Genomic DNA, 24,114 nt, shown 5'->3' on the forward strand with positions numbered 1-24,114 from the left:
CCTGTCGAACATCTCTCCGATCTGAGAGCAGATCTGGGGAGAACACCAGGATATCATCCAGGTACACCACCAGGCATAAATATAGAAGGTCATGGAAGATGTCATTCACTAGCTCTTGAAAGACTGCTTTTGTGTTGCAGAATCTGAAGGGCATCACACGGTATTTGTAGTGGCCATTCCAAGTGTTGAATGCCATCTGCCATTCGTCGCCCTGGCAAACTCAGATCAAGTTGTATGCTCCACGAAGATAGAGTTTAGAGAAGATTTTAGAGCCTTTAAGGTGATCAAACAACTCGGAGGTGAGAGGCAGAGGGTACTTATTCTATGCGCTTATTTGATTTAGCCCCCTATACTCGATACAAGGCCGAAGAGACCCGTCCTTCTTCTTGACAAAGAAGAATCCTGCTCCAGTTGGAGAGGTGGATTTCTGGATAAATCCCCTAGCAAGATTCTCCTCAATAAATTCAGACATGGCACGGGTTTCTGCCAGCGACAGGCGGTAGCTTCGACCACGGTGGGGGAGAAGCACCGGGGATGAGGTTGATGGGACAGTCATACGGCCTATGAGGAGGTAATGTCTCAGCCTCTCTCTTATCAAAGACGTCGGCGTATGACCAATAGAGAGCGGGCAAGTCAGGTAGATAAGATGGAGTAGACGGAAGTCAAGCAGGATGAACAGAAATCAGGCAGGCTTTGTGACACTACTGACCCCAACAGAGCACCTGTCCAGAACTCCAGCTCAAAACTGGCTTGTATCTCCATAGCCAAGGCAGACCTAAATGCAAGGGATGAGAGAGATCGGACAGCACATAGAAGGAGGTTCTCTCTCAGTGTAGCTGGAGAACTCTCTGATTCTACCTGGAGAACCACGGGCTCGTGACGAACAAGATGGACTCGGAAAGGGTCTTCCGATCCACCGAAGAAACCGCCATTGTATCTGGGAATCTCATTGTTGGATGAGATTCCCTGCAGCGATAGAATCCAGATAAGCAGTCTCGACAAAATGGATGTTGCCGCAGGATATGGCTACCGACAAAGTCAGGGATGGAGAGGAAAGCTTCTCATCCAGGATTGACAACTCCAAGCGATCCTAGGCTCTGGAGTTTCCCAGTCTCATTGGACAGGAGCGGATTACATGCTCCAAACTGCCACAATAAAAGCATATTCCCTTGGCGCGGCAGACCTCCTGGCAGTTTTTGACCATCGCCACCTGGTCAACTTGCATAGACTCCAGGGTGGCTGCCGAGGCAGAGGCTTGTTGCGAGACTGGTTTCTGAAAGGTAGGTGCAAGGCGTAAAGGTCTTTTCTCACGGACCACCTCCTTGGAACGCCCCTGGAACCTGATGTCAATCCATGTAGCCAGAGATACTCGGTCATTCAAAGAGGAGGGTATGTCACTACCGGCCAGTTCATCTTTGATCTGCCTAGAAAGGCCCTCCCAAAAGGTAGCCACCAGAGCCTTGTTATTCCAGACAACTTCAGACGAGAGGGTGTGGAAACGTACAGCCACTGACCCACTGTGAGGTTCCCCTGGTGCAGATGGAGAAGAGAGGAGACCGTCGGGGACATGGGGCCGGGATCATCAAAAACCCTCCGGAAGGCCTCAAGGAAAGCCTGGAGACTAGACACCAGAGGGTCCACCCTCTAGCATACAGGATTGAGCCACGCCAGCGTCTCTCCTGAGAGATGTGACATAATAAAAGCCACTTTGGCCCAGTTAGAAGCATACTAATGGAAAACAGCTCGAAGTGCAGTGTGCACTGATTTAAGATGCCCCAACATAAGGCAGGATCACCTCCAAATCGTGGAGGAGCAGACAGTCGGGGTCCAAGCCAGGTACAACACTGCCACAGGATTGAGACACCGCCGGAGTTGTTACCGCTTGGGTAGAGGCAAGCATGGGTGGGATAGTCTGTGTATCCAGGCGAGAGTTCACAGTCCGAAGAAAGGACAAGATAGTGTCCTGTTGAGATTTCTGGTGGGAGACTTCTTGGTAAAGGTCAGAGCCTGAGGGAGCCTGAGAGCCTCCGGATTCCATGGCCTGTGCAAACTGTTATGGGGTCGGGTGGCGGAACCACTGTGCCGTGAAACAAGGAGGGACCGGAGGGGCTTAACTAGGGCCTAACCCAGACCGACCTTGGCTATACGTCGGCTAGTTGACTCCGTGAACCAAGGAAGGACTGGGATGGTGGACCAGGTGCTACTCTGGGACCGACTTCGTGTGAGAACAGGAGACTCCCAAGGGACTGATGGCAGTCGCCGAGTGGCACGATGGATAGGCAGGCAGATGAGTATGGCTGGTAAGCAGACAGGTGGGTATGGCTGGTAAGCAGGCAGACGGGCATGGCTGGTAGACAGGCGGGCACGACTGGTAGGCAGGCAGGCCGGCACCACTGATAGACAGGCTGGTGGGCACTGCTGAGACCAGAGGGTAAGAATATAGAAATTTTCACAGCACACTCAGGAGATTCAATGCAAAAGTTTTAATGAGATTTAGAAAAAACAGTATTTTGTCCACCACTTGCATGTTTTTCTAAATCTCATTAAAACTGTTGCATTGAATTTCCTGAGTGTGCGGTGAAAATTTCTATATTCTAGTGACTGTGGAGTCTGCAACTCCCTTTCACCTGCACCTCACTCTCTAGCTGTGTGCATGCCAATTTTTGTAATCAAGACCTGAGGGCTGACAAGTATGTTAGGAACAAACTTACAACAATGCACAGACACCTCCATGTTGGGGGAGGTGCCTTAAATAGTAAATGTCCTCCGGCTATTGGCCGGGGACATCTTAGGACTGCACGCACATCCCATTTACGAGACAGGGAGCGAGCGCTCACGCTCTAAGCTCAGTGCCCGGGGATCTGCGTGCGATGAGCGCACCCCGGGCATGCACAGCGTGGAGGGGAGCCGGCAGCATGGGATGCACTGGCTGGGGCTCGCGGCGGTAAGGGTGTCAGCATCTTTGCCAAGGAAGAGGGGCAGGAGGCAGAGACGCCAGCGCTACAACATCATCGCAGGCCTGTGGATTTAGTGATGAAATAGCAAACATGGAATCTCATCCACGTCACCTTTATGCTTTTTGTGAAACTAAAGATCCAGTTGATTCCATGATAAATATACTTCCTGATTATATTCCACCAAATCCTTCTATTACTGTATACTGATATTAATTAAAGAAAATGTATCAATCAAGAGAACAGATCAATTTTGATAAAAACAGGGGTGATTTAATAATAAGAATAAACCAGAATTACTGCACATATTGAGTTAGGATTTTGTGCTGCAAAAAGAAAAACTGGGGTAAAGAAATTCTTGAGTTAAAGCAAGGAATAGAAAGTGTTTTGATCTAGCAATGTAGCTAGATCTGTCAAACAGCATCTTCCGACTTCCTCTTTTCTTTCTCAGAAATGCAACAAATCTTTTGGATCATTGTCATGTTGGAAACGTGCACGTCTACCAAGGGCACAGAGCGATGGTAGCATCTTCTCTTTCAATATAAAGAAGTGCCTCTGTGAATTCAATGAAATGTAGCTCCCCGACACCAGCAGTACTCATGCAGCCTCACATAAGGACACTGCCACCACCATGTTTCACAGCAGGCACCATGCATTTAATAAAGAAATGAATTTTGAAAAATGCATGATGCCTACTGTAAACCATTGTTGGTGTCATTGTCCTTATGTGGGACCGCATGAGTGCTGTTAGTGTCGGGGAGCTACTTTCATTTACGGTATCATAAATTAGCAGACGGTCTGCTCTTTATTGAAAAAGACGATGCTACCATCACTCCGTGCCCTTGGTAGATATGTATGATTCCAACATGACAATGATCCAAAACACACATCTGTTGAAGAACAGGGTGAAAATTATTCAGTGGCCAACAATGTCTTTTGATTTGAACCCAATGAAATATCTATAGGAACTTCTGAAGAGACAAGTTGAGCATCACTCTTCATCCAGCATCCCGGCTCTAAAAGAGGTTGTTCTTGATGAATGGATAAAGATAGATGTTATAATATGTCACCAACTTGTTCATTCTATGCCTAGAAGACTTGGTGCTGTCCTTAAAAATCATGGAGGTCATACAAAATACTCGATGTTGGGAAATTGCTAAGGAAACAAAAGCGCAATAAGATGTTATTTAGATTACAGTATTAATCAGGGCCGGTTCCATACAACACTGAATAGGTATTGTAGTGTGGTTGTGTTCACACTGTGCTTTAATGAGGCAGTGACCCAGCAAAGTTCAACTCAAATGTCTTTTATTCTCAAAAATAACTCTCAAAGAAGAAGACAAATGGTATCATCCGGATCGCAACCGGGGCGTCAAACAGTCCGTCTCCAAAGTCCGTTGCCGTAGGCGACTGCACCGCCATGTCACGCTGAGGAGCGCCAGGAGATTTGCTTTGGCTCTGTGTTAGCTTCACACAGGCCTGTATTGCAGAGCCTCCAGCTCGGCAGCTTGCAAACACAAAACTGGGACACACCCAAACCTTTGCTGCCGTTTTTTTAAATGGAAACTGTGGACATGAGCCACATGCAAGACCCAGGCTGGAGGGAGTGGACCGCCCCACTGCCGTCCTGTAGTCTACTCCAAGAATAAAAGCCCATGCCGGGTTTTCTTAAATCTAACTTAGCCAAATAGCTTGACAAAGTTCACACTTTACTTTTATTCTGTACTGCAATCACAGCTGTGTCTCTGATTGCCATGCACTCCAGCGGGTTCAATATGCTTCTATACACATCCTAGGAGACACATATCGTCCCTCGCATATGATCCCTCTCACTGCCTCACATATCCCCCCCCTCTGTTCAAACTTGTGGGGTTGAACACTTCTCACTATACAGGGTGCCATTGACAGGGCATCCGCATTTCCCTGTGACTTCCCAGCCCGATGTTCCACTGAAAAACTAAAATTTTGAAGGCACAGGAACCATCTGGTGACCCGAGCATTCCTCTCCTTTGCGTTTCTCATCCAGACGAGGGGTGAATGATCTGAGACTAAGCGAAACTGTCGCCCGAGCAAATAATAGCAAGGGGACTCCAAGGCTCACTTAATTGCCAAGCACTCCTTCTCCACTATGCTATAATTTTTTTCTGCCGGGGTAAGTTTCCTGCTCAAGTAGGTGACCGGATGTTCTTCTCCGTTCACATAATGCGACAGTACCGCTCCTAGGCATGATGAAGCCTTTCTTGAAGTTGGGGCTGATGAGGACCAGTAGTCCACACAACGCTGACTTCATGGATTGGAACACTTCCTCCGCTGTAGAGTTCTGCCCAACTATAACCGACTTCTTACCCTTTAACAGATCGGTTAGGGCCGCCGTTCTTCCAGCAAAGTTCGGTATAAATCGTCGGTAGTACCCAACGATGCCGAGGATCGCTCTCACTTGTTTAGTAGTCATAGACTTGGGCCAGTTTTGAATGGCCTTGATCTTGTTTATTTGGGGTTTGATAACCGCACGGCCAATTACGTACCCCAAGTACCGGGCTTCCTCGAGACCTTTTGCACATTTTTTGGGGTTCGCTGTCAGGCCCGCTTCTCTGAGCGAATACACTACTGCTTGTACCTGGGATAAGTGGGTATGCCAATCTGTACTGAAGATGATAATATCATCTAAATATACGGATGAATACTTCTGATGGGGCTCCAACACTATGTCCATCAGCCTCTGAAAGGTGGCCGGGGCCCCATGTAACCCAAAAAGCAAGATAACATAGTGATAGAGGCCCTCCCGTGTTATAAAGGCAGTCTTTTCCATCGCCGATGCTGTCAGAGGCACTTGCCAATAACCCTTGGTCAGGTCGAGCGTGGTGAAGTACTGAGCCTGCCCCAGTCTCTCGATCAGCTCGTCCACCCGGAGCATTGGATAAAGGTCAAATTTTGACACCTCATTCAATTTTCGTAAGTCATTAAAGAATCGTAACGATCTGTCCAGCTTCGGAATCAGCCCAATGGGGCTAGCCCAGTCACTCCGGGATTCTTTGATTAATCCTAGCTTGAGCATTTGTTTTACTTCCGCCGCAATGGCTTGCCTCCAGGCTTCTGGTACACGGTATGGTTTAATTCGTACCCTCACAACCGGAGTTGCATCAATAATCATACATTCCCGGTCTTTCCTGGCTTTAAGCAAATTGACATGATATAACTGTTTGGGTTTCCTCTTCCCGGGTTGGTACACTCTGTGATTTACCTCCCCAACCTTTTCCCGGACTTCATGTGGCCCTTGACACTTGGCCAAGAGTTTACTCTCTGCAGTAGGCACTAATACCAATACCCGATCCCCTTCTTTAAAGGATCTGACCGTTGCCTTTCTATTATATGCTCGGCTCTGCGCTGCCTGAGCATCCAGGAGGTGTTCCATTACTATAGGCATGCCTGCCGCCATCCAGTCCTGCATACTTGCCACATGTTCTATTACACTCCGATGTGGCATAGGCTCCTGTTCCCACGTCTCTTTGGCTACGTCCAGCAGCCCCCTGGGGTGCCTGCTATGCAGTAACTCAAAGGGTGAGAACCCCATGGAAGTCTGTGGTACCTCATGGACGGCAAACATTAAATAGGGCAGTAACATGTCCCAATCCCTCCCATCCTTGGAAACCACCTTTTTTAACATGGACTTGAGGGTTTTATTGAACCATTCGACTAACCCGTCGGTCTGTGTGTGGTACACCGACATGTGCAACTGTTTTATTTTTAGCAGCTTGCACAGCTCCTTCATCACCTTGGACATAAAAGGAGTCCCCTGTACTGTAAAGATCTCCATAAGCAGCCCAAGGTGACAGAATATGGCAAACCGTTCCCGTGCAATAAGTTTAGCCGAGGTGTGGCGTAGCGAAATGACCTCTGGGTAACGGGTGGCATTATCGACGACCACTAGTATGTGTTGGTGGCCACGAGCGGACTCTACAATGGGCCCCACCAAATCCATCGCAATCTGTTCAAAAGATACCTCTGTAACTGGCAGAGGTACCAATGGGCTATGGAAGCTTGAGGTGGGTGTGGTCAGCTGACATTCTGGCAGGACTCACAATACCTCTGTACATCAGCGTAAATCCCAGGCAAAAAGAACCGCTGCAAGATGCGCTCGTGTCTTTTTAACCTCTAGATGTCCCCCAGCAAGTGTGTGTGTGCCATCTCGAGTGTGACGTAGGCAATACTAGCAGTTCCATAACCTCGTCCCAGATCTTGTCAACCCTATAGAGTAAATCTTGGTTGACCACCATGCGCAGCAAGACTGTCTCTGCACCCGGTTGCTAAGTCACCCCATTTACCTCTATTACCCTTTCTCGTGCCTGGGTCAGGGTAGGATCCTGTAGCTGAGCTGTACCAAATGCTTCCTGGGACACTTCCAGCTCTGGGATGGGGTCTCCTCGACCTCTCCTGCCAATAACTTTAGGGGAAACCTATTGAGTTTACACTCTGTCCCTAGGTTGGTGACCCCTACTGCAGGTATCTGTCACGGGTGTGTCAGAGGTGACAAACAGTCGCCCTGCGGTTGGTTGCAGGAGATCTCTACGTTTGGCATTGCAGACAGCTTCTTAGATAAGAGGCTGTCTTTAGGACCAAGCAGATACCTCCCTCTTGCTAATTAGCTCTCTGGCCTGGGTGTATATATACCTGGTGTGTCTGAGAGGGAGTCGACGGCTATATTCATTTCTACTTGTGAGGCTTAGCAGGAGCAGTACTTTGTCCTCCCTGGAGCTTGAGGCCGTGTGAATATTTGGAGTCATCTAAAGCTAAGCAATTTCCCCCTGTTTTGTCCTCCCTTGTTGTCTATAGTGTTTAGTGGAGGTTGACTAGTGCTCATCTCCTTCCATCACTAGCCGTAGCCATACGCCTGGGAAAGTAGGACGAGGCACGCATGCGGCGATTGCTGAAGAGGCTATTTAGGGACGGTAGTTGAGACAGGGTGATGCTAGACCAGACTGGGAGGTCTTTACTTCCCCCTTTCCCTAGTGTCTGTGCTCCCTTTCCCTTTTCCCTCTGTGTTGCACTAACACCTGGCGTGACATTATAGCAGGCTGAGCACGTTTTGAAATGGGAAAAAAAAAGAACTGACATTTTATTTATTTTTTTCTTCTTCTGTGTTTTTGGGTGTGCACCTTTTTTTTCCTTTCTCCCTTTGATATGGGTTCAGTTGCAGAGCGGCTGCACAGGCTGTCTCTGGAGGTGAATGACCTCCGTGGTGAGGTACAGCAGCAGCATCAGCAGCTACAGGTTGCCGATATGGGGGTCTCTGCAGGTAGGCCTGTCCAGCCTGAACCCAAGGTTGCCCTCCAGGACAGGTTTTCAAGAGGTAGGAACAAGTTTTTGTATTTAAGGAGGCATGCAAATTGTATTTCAAACTTTGTCCCTACTCATCCAGTAGTGAGGAGCAACGGGTTGGTATTGTGATCTCTCTATTGCAGGGCGATCCCAAGTCATGGCGGTTTTCATTACCGCAGGACTCGGTTTGTTTCCAGTCTGTGGAGGAGTTTTTCGGAGCACTGGCCCTTATCTATGATGACCCTGACCATGTCGCCTTGGCTACGTCTAGGCTACGTCGCCTTCAGCAGGGGATTTGGTCAGTGGAAACATACAGTTCGGAATTCCGTAAATGAGCAACGGATTCCAAATGGAATGACTCAGCCCTTAAAAGTCAATTTTGTGAGAGTCTTACTGAAAGGTTGAAAGATGCCTTGGCTGTATATGAAACCCCTCAGTCCTTGGAGGCTGCCATGTATTTGGCCATATGTTTTGATAGACGCCTTTGGGATAGATGGGTGCGACCACCTTCTCCGGGGCCTTCTTGTTGGGGTTGTGCACCTCTGCCAGGGGAGCAGTCTGGGGGTGAACCAGTACTGGGGAAGGTGGAGGAACCCATGCAGTTAGGGGGTGCCTCTACATCATACATCTCCCTGGAGATTCTCAAGAAAAAAGGCGTATGTTTTTTTTGTGGGAAAAAGAGACATTTTGTTAAGACCTGTCCTTCAATTCCTAAACAAAAGGACACTCGATTAACTCTTGGTAGTCTGAAGTTGAATAAACAAGGGGTACATTTGTGGCCAAACTGTAGTTCCTGTTTTGTTCCAATAGCTGAGGTGGTACTAGAGAGCAAAATCGAAAAAAAATTCTGTGTTTGTTGACAGTGGAGCCGGAGTCAGCATGGTTGATGCTGAGTTTGTGAAAACTTATGGTCTCGCTTGCTGTGCTTTAGCTGAACTTATTCCCCTCTTTGCCATTGACTCTGCGCCACTTGCACAGAAAGCATTTACTCTGATTGTACATAATGTAAAACTGAGGGTGGGGTTAGTTCATTGTGAAATCATCCCTTGCTATGTTCTGGACAATCTTCCCACTCCGATTGTCTTGGGTATACCTTGGCTTGTTAAACATAATCCGTTGGTGTATTGGCAAACCAGGGAGATTATTGAATGGGGAAATTACTGCCATGAGAACTGTCTAGATATTTCCATTGCTACTGTCTCTAAGGAAATATTACCTGCTTTTCTGTCTGGTTTTGAGTACATTTTTCTGAGAAGGGTGTCAGGTTTGCCTCCTCATTGTGCTCATGACTGTCCTATTAACCTAAACTTTCGAAGTTCAGACTGATCTTTCTGGCCCTGAGAGACAAGCCATGAAGAATTTCATTGCGGAAAGTCTGGAGAAGGGACATACCAGACCCTCACCTTCACCCGTGGCGGCAGGGTTCTTCTTTGTGAAGAAAAAAGATGGCGGTCTACGTCCCTGTTTAGATTTCCGGGAATTAAATCAAATTACCATCTGTGATCCATACTGTCTTCCTCTGATTCCTGATTTGTTCAGCCAGGTTGTAGGAGCTAAGGTAATCTCCAAGTTGGATTTAAGGGGAGCCTACAATCTGGTTAGAATCAGAGAAGAGGACGAATGGAAGACAGCGTTCAATACCCCGGAAGGACATTTTGAGAGTCTGGTTATGCAATGTGCATCACTAACAAGCTGTTTTCATGAAAATTGGTGGTAGTATAATGATTTTATAACGTTTTATATACTTTATCCTACCTGCTCTTATTCAGTCATAGGGATGTGATTCTCATATCCAGTGATGGACGGTCACCGCATTCAGTTAGTGCTGGCGCCGTCCATGAAATTTGAATACTGCTCCTGGCAAGTGCTATGCTTGTGGGGTGCATGCGCATTTGCACACGTCGGGCCGCTGGTTCAGCGCGTGCGCACTGTGGCTGTGTGATTACCAGCTTCAGTGCGCAAGCGCTGTGACCTGTGGCTCCCAGCGCATGCGCAGTCAATGCATCTTGCAGTCACCGCACGCGTAATGACACTGCATGAGCAGTATTCAAATGCCATGGGCGGCGCCAGCACTAACTGAATGTGGCGACTGCCTATGACTGAATCTTCAAAATTTTGGAAATTGTTATTGTATTTAGTGAGATATTGATGAAAATCTTAATTTTCAAAGGGGGTGTACTCATTTATGTACAGCACTGTATAATACAGCATATATTACTGGGATGGATAGGCTATTTTGGAACAATTCTAAAACTAGGAGCAGGATGCTGTGATTTAAAAATGAATGAAGGGACTAGGAATGAATTGTGTCAAAGTGACCACAGCTTTTAGGTTTTTAAAATAAAATAACTAAAAATATACTTAGGTAAAAACATCTACATTTAAATATAATATTCACATAGTACATTTCTTTCTTTTCATGTTTTGTAAAGCCATTTCATGACTTCCAGGTAAGCAATCTCAGTAAACACCTGCATCTTAGTAAACACACATTTTAGAAATCTCTATTTATAAAAGTAATAAAATCATAGTACTTCTACTACATAGAATTTCTTACCTTTTCATACTTCGCAAAGCCACCCATGACTGCTGGGTCAACAATGCCATTCAGGCACATAGATAGTGGGTTAATTGGCAGATTTTCATCTCTCTGGTACTGATTTATAAGCATCAGTATTTTTTCATTGGTTGCTGACATGGTTTCAATGGCATTTTCAACAGGACTTATAGTCGTCTGGAAAAAAATAACTCCATAGTCTTAATAAAATGCATTCAATATCTACAAATGTCTGAAAGCTAAAGTATATTATACGTACATGTGACATTGATGTAACCTCAAACCAACGCAGTATTCCAGGTAACCTGTAGGCTGTGACAAAAGTTGCTCTTTCAATCCACATGGACTGCAATAGAAAAAATATTCTTAGGTACATTCCAATGAAAAGCAACAATGAGATGAGAAAATAAACAAGCAATGTAAAAAGACAATAGGGCATATTTAACAATGTTGTCTAATGCTGTTTGATAAATCTGATTAATCTTTATACTGTTTAGTCCAGAGGTGTCCAGAGGTGTGCAACCTTTTCAGGTGAATGTACCACCTCCAAGGTCCACAAAAATTTTAAGTGGTACTCTGATCTGAAGTATATATCAACAGTACTATAAATGCCTTAATCTAATAAGAAGGAGTTCCATTTCTGGAACTTCCACTATTTTATACAAAAAAGGCCCCCTTGCTCCCATAATTGGCACAACAGAAAAAAAGAGTCAAGATAACTATACAATGAGGGCAGCCATCCCCTTTGTTTTTGAGAGCTATTTTACAAAGAGAATTCAGAAATTGCTGGGTGCCAGACAGAATGGCATCACGGGCAACATGTGGCCCCCAACTTGCAGGTAGTACACACCTTATTTAGTCAATGTTTACACCACCAATTAATTGGCTTACATTATGCTGGAAATTTGCACCAACATTTTTTTCGCTCATTTTTTGACACACAATGTTGGATAGTATATACAGAAGAAAGAATGATTCAATAGTTCGCCACACTTCCCACATCATACATAGTCACAAATCCATATTTGCTGGGTGCCAATCTTCCAGAGACCAATGAGTTGATTCCACCAAAATCAATAATAATGATTCAGCACTTCCATGTAAATAAATTAAAAGTTTCTTCTTCATTTCAATTCATTTAACAAGACATATCCATAGACTGACACATTTCCAAAGATCATGTCGTTCTTAGTCACATTCATCATTGGAATATCCAGTAAAACTATTTAAAATCACATTTATCAATCACACTAGAAAACATCATTAGGAGACTTACAGTTACTATTAGAGATGAGCGTTGTTCGACTCGAACTGTTCGCCAATCTCAAATTCGAGCTGTTTTGGGCGGTGTTCGAGCCATTCAACGAACACGAACGATTTGAAAAAAATCCGGCTGTTCGAGGTTATGTTCGATAACTGTTCGTGCCCCAAAATCATAACTGGATTTTTTCACAGTAATACTGTTAATCAATGTTAATACACAGTTTGAGTGTAGAGTGGGTGGGGGGGAGGGGTAGGGGATGGATCTCTGCAGAAATAATGCCGATCTCCATTTTTTTTCTTTCGTTCCCGCATTTACAGTGGCGCGGTGCAGTCTGTCAGCCTATCAGCAGCGCCCACACGGAGCGAAGCGTTTTTTTTCACACAAGCAAGGGCATGTGTCTTTGGCTGTGTATGTCACATGTCCTTGCCCTATAAGACCCAGCCATTTTCCACGTCGCCACCATTTTCTCACTGCTGCAGCTGAGTGTTAGATGGCACCGCTGCTGCTGTGGGCGCTATACTTTCTAACTGTGTGAATTGCAAGCGACTTTGCTCATAAATAGATAGGTTGGGAGTAGGGACTAGTTGTAATTGCAGCCCTTTTGAGGGCTAGGTTACAGCATTTCCTAGGACTTTTTGCCAGGCAGGTCTGTGCCAGTGCTGTGCAAGTGTTTTTCACAGCATTTGGCTAAATCTAGCTAAGCAAATCCTTTTGGGCCTCTTGCAGTGTGTGTTAGTCAGTGCAGTAGCCTATCTGTGTTGCAAGCTACACCACCTGTGTATGTAATATAAATTTTTTACTGCACCTTGCCAAGTAAAACCTTTTGAGCATAGTAGCAGTGTGTGTTACTCATTGTATTAGGACATCTATACCAAGCTCCACCAGCTTTGAAATTAATAATAATTTTTAGCTGCATCTAGCCCGGAAAATAATTTTGGGCCTGTAGCAGTGTGTGGTACTCAATCAATTAGGCCATCTATACTAAGCTCCACCAGCTTTGAAATTAATAATAATTTTTAGCTGCATCTAGCCCGGAAAATAATTTTGGGCCTGTAGCAGTGTGTGGTACTCAATCAATTAGGCCATCTATACTAAGCTCCACCAGCTTTGAAATTAATAATAATTTTTAGCTGCATCTAGCCCGGAAAATAATTTTGGGTCTGTAGCAGTGTGTGGTACTCAATCAATTAGGCCATCTATACTAAGCTCCACCAGCTTTGAAATTAATAATAATTTTTAGCTGCATCTAGCCCAGAAAATAATTTTGGGCCTGTAGCAGTGTGTGGTACTCATTCTATTAGGCCATCTATACTAAGCTCCACCAGCTTTGAAATTACTAATAATTTTTAGCCGCATCTAGCCCGGAAAATAATTTTGGGCATAGTAGCAGTGTGTGGTACTCATTGTATTAGGCCATCTATACCAAGCTCCACCAGCTTTGAAATTAATAATAATTTTTAGCTGCATCTAGCCAGGAAAATAATTTTGGGCATAGTAGCAGTGTGTGGTACTCATTGTATTAGGCCATCTATACCAAGCTCCACCAGCTTTGAAATTAATAATAATTTTTAGCTGCATCTAGCCCGGAAAATAATTTTGGGCATAGTAGCAGTGTGTGGTACTCACTGTATTAGGCCATCTATATCAAGCTCCACCAGCTTTGAAATTAATAATAATTTTTAGCTGCATCTAGCCTGGAAAATAATTTTGGGCCTGTAGCAGTGTGTGGTACTCATTGTATTAGGCCATCTATACCAAGCTCCACCACCTGTGTATGTAATAAAATTGTTTTACTGCTTCTAACCCAGCCAATCCTTTTGGGCTAGTACCACAGTTTGGGCACTCAGCTCTGCTCGGTTTCCATCCATCGTTTTTTGTGCAAACAACTACAGAGTTGTAAATTAGTTAACCACCAAAATGAGTGGCAAAAGGCCTGCTGCTGGTGGAAAGGGGAATAGGCGTGTTGGGAAGGGAAAAAAAGGTTGTGTCCGTGGGGTAGGTGTTAAAGCAACAGTAACATCTGCAGAAGAAAGACCATCTTCCAGCCAAACTAAGATGCCTACTTCTTTTCGTAGACAATGTGATCCGATCCCTTTCTTACGGCCACGCCCATCGCTACAAATTCCAGATGAGGCACAAAAACAGCAGGTGCTTCAAAGGATATCAAGTGCTCCTTTAAATGGGCTCTCCTCCACCTCAACTTCAACATCACAAATACTCCAGTCCTCAGATGTGTCACCCCAATCGCACTTGCTTCCTCACAGCTCCCAAGTCTCCAGCTGCCCGTCTGAGTATGGGGTAGCAGAGATGGTTGAGTCTGCAGAGCTGTTTACTTATACTATAGCCTGGGACTCAGAGGTCTGCTCCAGAGCGTCTGTGAATCCAGACGAGGAAATGATCTGCACTGATGCCCAGAATCTTTATGAGTCAGATCCAGGACCAGATGAAGAAGGTTCTGAGCATAATGTAGACCCTCGTTCCCAAACTGTAACTCCTGTTGGTGGAGACAATGATGAAGACGATGATGAGACTCAAATACCTGATTGGAGCGACAACTTGAGTTTTCGGTCAGGGCAGGAAGAGGTTGGCTCTGAGGACGACGGGTGTGAGAACACACAGGGTGATGATGACGAGGTTGCAGATCCCACTTACTGTCAACCCACAGTCAGCCAAGAGATGAGGTCAGCAGAGGAGGTGGAGGAGGATGCTAGTGACGACGAGGTTAGGTTGCGCCTTCCTGAACAGAGACGTAGTACTAGAAGCAGGTCAACAACTGTATCCTCAAACACAACTCTGCCTCTGACCATGAGTCGTGGTGGCTCTTCAGGTCGCATGGGCTCTAAGCCTTGCATAGCCTGGGCATTTTTTCAGATCGATAAGTATGACCCAACTCGTGTTATCTGTAACATTTGTCAGCAAAAGCTAAGTAGAGGCCAAAAAATCCATAGTTTGAGTACTTCATGCATGAACCGTCACATGGATATGAAGCATAAGTTGCAGTGGGAAGCTCACTGTGCTACAATGCGGCCTAGCGGGCCGGGCCAACCACCGTCTGCCCCATCTTGTGCATCCGCAGCCTCTTCATCCTCTGTGACTGGAGGGACAGCAGTCACACATGTTTTTGGATGCAGACCTGCCACCTCTTTACCCGCAACAGCCAGTGTGATTGGCAGGTCATCATTTCATTTGGAAGTGGAAACACCAGCTGGTGTTGAGCGCTCTCCGACATCGAGAGCACCACCTTTGGATCAAGGCAACCTAAATTTTCCGCCTGCATCTTCCTCACAGACCGGCAGTTTGCCGGGGACACCCTACTAAACCCCGTCTAAGCACAACAGCCAGCCCTCGGTCCTCAGATGTGGACAAGTAAAAGATCATTTCCTGCTAGCCATGAGAAAGCTAAGAGGTTGAATTTCACCATCTGCAAGCTCTTGGCTACAGAAATGCTGCCTTTCCGCCTGGTGGACACAGAGGATTTTCGAGACCTTATGTCTGTCGCAGTGCCCCAGTACTAGATGCCCAGTCGGCACCACTTCTCAAAGAAAGGTGTGCCTGCGCTCCACCAGCATGTCGCACACAACATCACCGCTTCTTTGAGAAACTCAGTGTGTGACTGAGTGCATTTCACCACAGACACTTGGACGAGTAGGCATGGACAGGGGCGTTACATGTCGCTGACTGGGCACTGGGTAACTATGGTGACAGCAGGACAAGGGGCTGCTGTCCAAGTCTTGCCGTCCCCACGAGTTGTGCGTCAGTTCTGTTTATCTCCAAGTTCCTCCACTGCTTCTGCCTCCTCAACCTCCTCTCGGTCCTCCACCTGCACCCAAAGCATGTCTGGTAATGCCACCCGCTTTCTAACAGCGCAGAAGGAATCCTGCACACCTCCTTACTATGCTGGCAGCAGGGCTCAATGTCATCAGGCGGTTTTTACATTGAAATGTCTGGGAAATGTGAGTCACACAGCTGAGGAGTTGTGGTCAGCTCTGGAGAACCAATTTCATGAATGGTTGTCTCCACTGGACCTGAAACCAGGGAAGGCCGTGTGCGACAATGCTGCAAACCTGGGTGCGGCCCTTCGCCGGGGCAATGTCACACACGTGCCTTGTATGGCTCACGTGTTGAACCTGGTTGTCCAGCAATTTTTAGCCCACTATCCCAGACTAGATGGCCTTCTGCAGAGGGCACGGTCGCTGTGTGCTCACTTCCGCCGTTCGCATCCCGCAGCTCAGCGACTTACATCTCTACAGAAGTCGTTGGGCCTGCCACTTCACCGGCTAAAATGCGATGTGCCTACCCGGTGGAATTCAACTCTGCACATGTTGCAGCGACTGTGGCAGCACCGACAAGCCCTGGTGTAATACGTTCTGACGTATAGCCTGGGCCAACGAGATTCAGAGGTGGGGCAAATCACGCTGGAGGAGTGGTCTCAGATCAGGGACCTATGCACCCTTCTGCACAGTTTTGAAATGGCGACGAAGATGTTTAGTGCTGACGATGCCATTATCAGCATGACTATTCCGGTGATTTACATGCTGGAGCACATGTTAAACAGAATTCGGAGTCAGGTGGTGGCACAAGAGGAGGTGGAGGAAGTAGAGGAGGAGGAGTTGCATGCGGAAGGGCTAACATCTGCAAGGTCCAGACGGTCGGCAGCACCAAGGCGGCAGGCATGTGAGGGTGGGGGAGATGGTTTTACCAGGGCGCATGGTAGCAGCCAAACTAGTGAGGAAGGTGCAGGAGCCCAGGAAGAAGTGGAGGACGAACTGATGGAAGACTCATCAGATGAGGGAGACCTTGATCACATTTCTGTTGTGCGAGGTTGGGGGGAGAGGACAGAGGAAGGAAGCATGATTGTTACCTCGCCACCAACACAACAGGGACTTGGTGCTCCTGGATGCGCAACACACATGAGTGCCTTCTTGCTGCACTACCTGCAACATGACCCTCGAATTGTGAGAATTAGAAATAATCCTGACTACTGGGTTGCCACACTGTTAGATCCCCGGTACAAAAGTAAATTTGCAGAAATTATTCCTGCCATAGAAAGGGATGCACGCATGCAGGAGTATCAGCAGAGACAGTTGCAGAATCTTACATGTGCTTTTCCACAAAACACCAGTGGTGCATGTAGTGAATCTCACAGTTCCAACTTGCCAACCGTGGGACCGTCGAGTGTTCAGCACTCAAGCTGTAACAGAAACACAGTATCTGCTGGTAACATCAATTTTGCGGAATCATTTCACACTTTTTTAGCCCATCCTTTGCAAGGCCACAGGAGACAAGAAGTCTGACACATAGTCAACGCCTAGAGACGATGGTACAGGAGTATCTCCAAGTAAACATTGAAGCCATGACTGTGTCACTGGACCCTTGCTCTTTTTGGGCTTCCAATCTGGATAAATGGCCGGAGCTAGCCACTTACGCCTTGGAGATCTTGTCATGCCCCGCAGCCAGCGTTCTGTCTGAACGTGTGTTCAGCGCTTCTGGTAGTGTGCTGACAGAAATGCGCACGCGGCTCTCCACTGATAATGTAGACAGACTCACGTTCATAAAGATGAACAAATCATGGATCCGAAACGACTTTTCTACCCCTGTGTCATCCTGGGGAGAGTAAAAGCTTGATGATTGGTTAAAATCACCTCACCAACCGTTTTAAGCTTTCAAATTACTAATCATGCTTATCTGTATCTTGGCTGGAAAATAATTTGGGCTTTGTAGCAGTGTGCAGTACTGATTCTATTAGGCCATCTATACTAAGCTCCACCAGATTTAAAATTACTAATCATGTTTATCTGTATCTTGGCTGGAAAATAATTTGGGCTTTGTAGTAGTGTGCAGTACTGATTCTATTAGGCCATCTATACTAAGCTCCACCAGATTTAAAATTAATAATAATTTTTAGCTGCATCTAGCCCGGAAAATAATTTTGGGGCTCCGAGATGTGCAAGACACATAAGTGCCTTCTTGCTGCACTACCTGCAACATGACCCTCAGATTGTCAGAATTCGAAGTAATCCTGACTACTGGGTTGCCACACTCTTAGATCCCCCACACTCTTCGATCAACCTTTTCATTTTAATAAAGACCAAAAAATGGTCATTTTTGAAATTATAAGCATTAGCAGGTTATTGGAAACTGAAATCAAACAGTTTTCAACTCAAATCTTTATTCTAGGTGATGTTACATTTGCACATAGGACCCCTTGTTCGAAAGGAGCTTCTGAACTCTCTCGTCCATTGAATTTGTCAGGTTTTGGATGGTTTCTGCTTCAATTGTTTTGCATGAGGACAGAATACCCTCCCAGAGCTGTTGCTTAGATGTGAACTGCCTCCCGCCATCATAGACGCTCCTTTTGATGATGCTCCAGAGGTTCTGAATGGGGTAGAGGTCAGGGGAGCATGGGGGTCACACCATAAGTTTGTCCCCTTTTATGCCCATATCAGCCAGAGATGCAGATGTGTTATGTGCAGCATGAGACGGTGCATTATCATGCATGAAAATGATCTTGCTGTGGAATACACGGTTCTTTTTCTTGAACCATGGCAGGAAGTGCTGTTTGAGAAACTCCACATACATTATGGAGTTCATCTTTACCCCTTCAGGGATCCAAAAGGGGCCGACAATCTCTCTCCCCATGATTCCAGCCCAAAACATTACTTCACCTCCTCGTTGTTGACGCTGTAGCCGTGTTTGCGTGGGGTGTCCATCAACCAGCCATCCTCCACTCCATCCATCTGGACCACTGAGCGTTGCATGGCACTCATCCGTGAACAAAATAGTTTTGAAATCAGTCTTCATGTAATGTTTGGCCCACTGGAGCCATTTCTGCTTGTGTGCAGTGGATAGAGGAGGTCGACAGGATGGCGTACGCACAGCTGCAAACCTCTGAAGGACCCTGCATCTTGTTGTTCGGGGGACGTTGGAGGCACCAGCAGCTTCAAAAACTTGTCTGCTGCTATGACAAGGCTTTTTTGCCGCTGCTCTTTTAACCTGACGTAATTGCCTGTAGGAAAGAGTCCTCAATTTGCCCTTATCAGCACGCACACGTGTGTACTGTGAATCAGCTACATACTTCTTGATTGCCAAGACACTTCATCCTGATCATCGCACAATGTTGATTGTAGTCATGCCTTGACCTAAACACTCCACAATTTGTTGCTTCTCAGCAGCCGACACATCCTTTTTCTTTCCCATTTTGGCAGAAAATGTAGGCTGCTTAAAAATGTGGGACAGCCTTCTTAAGTAGTTTTGCCTTTCATTGGACACACCTGCCAAACTAATTAGCACAGGTGTCTGCAATTGCTTACAGTGATATAAGGAGCCCTGACACACATCACCATCAATGAGTTTAACTGACAAACAAACAAATTCTTCCCTTATCACTCCTAAACACTTTTTGCATAATAATTTGGAACACAGTGTACATGTGCTTTTCCACAAAACACCAGTGGTTCACGTAGTGAATCTTACAGTTCTAACTTGCCAAGCGTGGTCTGTATGGATTTGTTCAATAAAGGGCCCAAAATTAAGATAACATAGACTGAAGAGGTCTCTATGAATAGGAATTCCTAAGTATTTGATACCCTGTGAGGGCCAGGCAAAGGAAAAGTTGGACTGGATGGAATCCTGCATGGATTTGGGGAGGGAGACATCGAGGGCTTCGCTGCATTGATTTTAAAATTTGACCATGTAACAAAGTGATCTATTTCAGCCATAACAGCAGGGATGGATATATGTGATTGAGTGATATATACTAGGACATCATCAGTAAATAGAGAGCACTTGTACTCGGTGCCTCCCACCTCAATCCACCTAATATTGGGGTTATGGCGAATTGAAGAGAGCAGGTGCTCCGTCACTAGGATGTATAAGAGAGGGGACAGAGGACATCCCTGCCTTGTCCCATTGGTGATTATGAAAGGTGATGAAAATGTTCTGACGCGCCCCCTGGGCCTTGGGACACCCTGAGTCGGACCCTTTTGGTGGATGCTGGTGGTTGTAGTCTCTGTGGCGGCGACCCGGTTCCGTGGCTCAGGGCGGTCAAACCAGTGGCGGAACTATTTATGTGGTTTTGATGTTTAAATGTCCGACTACGCCACCTGTGGATTGCGGTCAGAGTGAACCACCGCTGCAGGGCAGACCGCTGAGGCTGGTGTTGTGGGTGCAGCAGAGCGTAGCATAACTTCCCACGGGAGGAGTATAGCCTCAGGGCAGTGTATGCGGAGGATGGGGGTGATGGTGCAGGGCAGCAGCAGTAACGACACGGAGTCAGTGATGCAGTCCAGGGCCTTTACTCACAGTTCTTATTATCCAGACCACGTCTGCTGGTAACGGCTGCCCATGTCGTACTGTGCTCACCAGGTGAGGGGCTCAGACAACTCCCAGATAACTTTGGAGCGCTTCACAGGACCCCCTTTGTGTGTCCTTTGTCTGGCCTTTCTTACCAACCCTTCTGTCCGGCTGCCTCGGGCCTCCTCTTGGTAAACTTGCCAATACTGTTCAGCCAGGGACAGCCTCATTTAGCCTCTATCCCCTGAAGACGCCGGTTAGGCGAAACATGTCGGGGAGGCTATAATTTTAGTTTACAATAGGACAGGTAGGGAATAGTGCAATAAGTGGTCCGCGGCCACAAGCATATGATAATGGAAATAGATAGGATGGCTATTGGATACACAGTTATGCCAATTGAATAATCCTGATAGTCCTCACTACCTGCACCTATATTGGAATTGTAATATAAATTACTACTATAATAAGGATTTAATTATTAAAACTCTTGGTAAACTTGGTGCCAGTTTCCCTGACCCTATGTGGTGCCTTCCTAGCGGGTGTAGCGATTGGCTGCGCCACATAAAATGTCACAGCCTCCGGTTTCTAGCTGAGGGTCGTTTCCCACCTCCACTAGTTTCGGGGACCGGTCTCCCCCTTTGGCCTGATCCCTCCACGCAGGTGGATTCGGGTGTGCGGTGGCGACTCGCCCGTCCGCACCCCTGGGATCCCTTCGTTCCTCATTCCTGGAGCCTTCTCCGCTCCTCTTCCTTCCTTCTCCCTCTTCCAGGCCTGGGCCTCTGTTACTAGGCCCGCCTCCGGAGCAGAGCTCATGCAGAGCCCCTGCTCCGTGTCACTTCTGCTCAGACTTCTCTGCACTGAACTAAGATGGTGCCCACCTTTTATACTCCCTTCTCAATGCACCCAGGAACTGCTTCCTCCCTGCTCCTGCACTACAGGGTTCCCCTTCCTCAGTGTTCCCTCCCCCCACTTCAGCCAGGGACAGGGACTGTCGTGCCCATCTCAGGGGCATATTGGTCGCCCTGCCCCATGGCAATGTGGTGTAATGCATGCAGGTGTCGGGTCCTGATCCACACTCCATCCTTACCTGAGAGTGAGATATCACACCTCTGGGTGAGGTGCAATACCTCTGTAGCAACCGAGCCCTCAGGGTGCTACAGTTCCATTTATCCTCAGCCTAGGTGATGTATTGTGATACAGGGCCGTGATTTTGGCTATAAAGGGGTCCCCTAGACCCCTACCCCAAGCTTTTTAAGAGAATAATATATGGCGTGCCAGGAGACTCTATGGAATGCTTTCTCGTTGGATGCTTTCTCAGCATCCAACGAGAGTATCTAATTACAAATTTTTAACTGCATATAGCCCAGGAAATACTTTGTGCCTAGTAGCAGTGTCTGCTAGTCAGCGGATTATCCCGGCTGTTAAGCAAGCTACGCCACCTGTAGTTTGGACACTTAATTTTTTCAAAGGAAATGATTCGGGACCACGGGATACTCAGTGAAGAGCATCAGGAGGCACCCCAAGGCATAGGGGCTGGGACTGGCGGTAGGATGCCTTGCGGTAGACAGCCGAGCTCGATCCTTATAAAAGCTTTTTACCTGCAGCAGCTTTAGTGGACGCTACTGGAGCTGGAATTACGCGGCTGCTGGCATGAGACTTGCCCTCCAATAGATTCTTGTAAAAGGATTTAAAGTGTATTCATTCAAATTAGAGAGACAATTTAAATTAAAAAGCTTAGAGCTGCCTCCACCACAGGGGGGCTCGCTCGACCCACCAGCGGACAGGCACCAGTATTGGGAGAGGGGGGCTGGCCGTTAGGGTTCACCGCGGCTCTGGCACAAACCCGGCGACACAGAGGTGGCACGGGCAGGAACGGACTGGCCATGTCAGCTTCTCACTTTTTGAATTTTAGAAGGGCATGACATGCCTATATCTGTGTCTCCCCCTCCTTTTACTCCTCCACCTCTTTTCTTTTCGCATGACTATATGTACTTGTCACTTTTCCATGTGTTAGTTATGTCTTCTGAGCAGTTTGTCAGCTTTTGGACACCTTTGAAGGTGTTTTCTATGTGTTTCTATGTGTTTTTGTTTGCCTGCCATTGGTGTTCGAAGGTGTTCGACGAACAGTTCGACGAACAGTTCGGCGAACACACGGGTGTTCGACGAACCGAACCGAACTCGAGCACTACGGGGGTGGCTCAACACTACTCATCATTAGCTGGTGGAGAAATTCTATGGTGACTTGTAATCTGACTTGTTCACATTGGTCAACCCGTCTGCCTGCTACTAGTCGTGTCTACTCTTCCCATGCCTTACCGCATGCTTGCCACATCGATGGGGCAACTGACGCTCTGATTAATGGCATCAACTATTCGCCACTAGATACCATAGGGAGGCTGGGCAACTGTTGCCCTATGGGTGGGCATTGGGGAGGAGCTCTGTGAAAATCTGCCAATTGAATTGTGATAAAGCGTTAGCAGCATCGTTAGACTCCTCAGCATCGTGGCTAGCGCGGACACATACATTGTGTTTTAGGCACAGGAATGCTAGCCGGCGTAGTAGGCCTAGCACTGGGAGAGACGATGATGCCATATTATTAATGAAGTGCGCAAGGCTGGTGTTTTTTGTTATGAAGCGTATATTTTTGTTAGCCAGGCGCACGCCCCATATTTCTATTGCTACCACTATTGGAAACAGTTCCAGGACTGTCTGTTTTTTTGTCAGCATTTGTTCTGCCCAATATGGAGGCCATAAGCTTGTGCAACATTGGTTATTTAGTATCGCTGCATATCCGCCTGATTCTGCCGCCCCGGTGAATAATCTTAGTTCAGTGTTGGACTGTTCTGCTGACATAAATAACGTGTGATCGTTGAATGATTATAAGAAGGTTTTCCACACCTCTAAGTCCGCCCGTAGCTACCTGCTGATTCTGATTGTATGACTCGGTTTAGATGCCCCTTTTGTTGCGGGCGATAAATGAAGAGAAAAAACCCTTCTGACTGGCATCACCCGGCTCGCAAACTCGAGGAGACCTAGTAATACTTGCATCTGCTGTAGTGTTAATTTCCATACTGTGCAAAAAACCTAGATCAGGTGTAATGTTTTGGTATTTTTTCCCATGGGAGGCTGAACAACCTTGCTGTGGTGTCGATTTCGATGCCTAAGAACGATATCTTTGTTGTGGGGCCTATGTTTTTGGTTGGGCATAATGGGACTCCAAACCGACGGGAGATGTTTGTGAATTCGTTGAGTAAGGGGCAGCGAAAGTGGATGACCAATCGCCACGGCCCGCGGAGGGGCCACCACAGTCAGTGAATCCTTCATTATTTAGCATAGAGTCTACCAATACTTTGGGCGTAGTAGCCCAGCTGCGAAGCAAGCTGCACCGCCTGTGTATCTAATAAGAATTTTTTACTGCATCTAACCCAGCCAATCATTTGATAGTATTGTTAGTAGCAGAGTCGCATGGGCTCTAAACCTTGCATAGCCTGGGCATTTTTTGAGATGTCTAAGGATGACCCAACTCATGTTATCTGTAACATTTGTCACCAACCAAGTAGAGGCCAAAAAAACAATAGTTTGAGTACTTTATGCTTGAACCGTCACATGGAGATGAAGCATAAGTTGCAGTGTGAAGCTCACTGTGCTACAATGCGGCCTAGCGGGCTGGTCCAACCACCATCTGCCCCACCTGTGTCATCCTGGGGAGACTAAAAGCTTTAGGATTTTGG

The 24,114-nt window shown here is 46.8% G+C and overlaps 1 protein-coding gene across 5 annotated transcripts in view; it reads right to left on the reverse strand.

The window, feature by feature from the left end:
* Positions 1-24,114, reverse strand: part of DOCK2 (dedicator of cytokinesis 2) — a 1,661,574-nt gene that overhangs the window by 256,415 nt on the left and 1,381,045 nt on the right. For all 5 annotated transcript variants that reach the window (XM_073649510.1, XM_073649507.1, XM_073649509.1 and 2 more), the window contains 2 exons: positions 11,087-11,173; positions 10,828-11,004 (listed from right to left, as the gene is read on the reverse strand). In XM_073649510.1, coding sequence (XP_073505611.1) covers positions 10,828-11,004; positions 11,087-11,173 — 264 coding nt within the window. The remainder of the gene's footprint in view (positions 1-10,827; positions 11,005-11,086; positions 11,174-24,114) is intronic.

This window comes from Phyllobates terribilis, unplaced genomic scaffold, assembly GCF_046119375.1.
Source record: "Phyllobates terribilis strain yellow unplaced genomic scaffold, ASM4611937v1 Scaffold_10__3_contigs__length_209671492, whole genome shotgun sequence".
NCBI lineage: Eukaryota > Metazoa > Chordata > Amphibia > Anura > Dendrobatidae > Phyllobates > Phyllobates terribilis.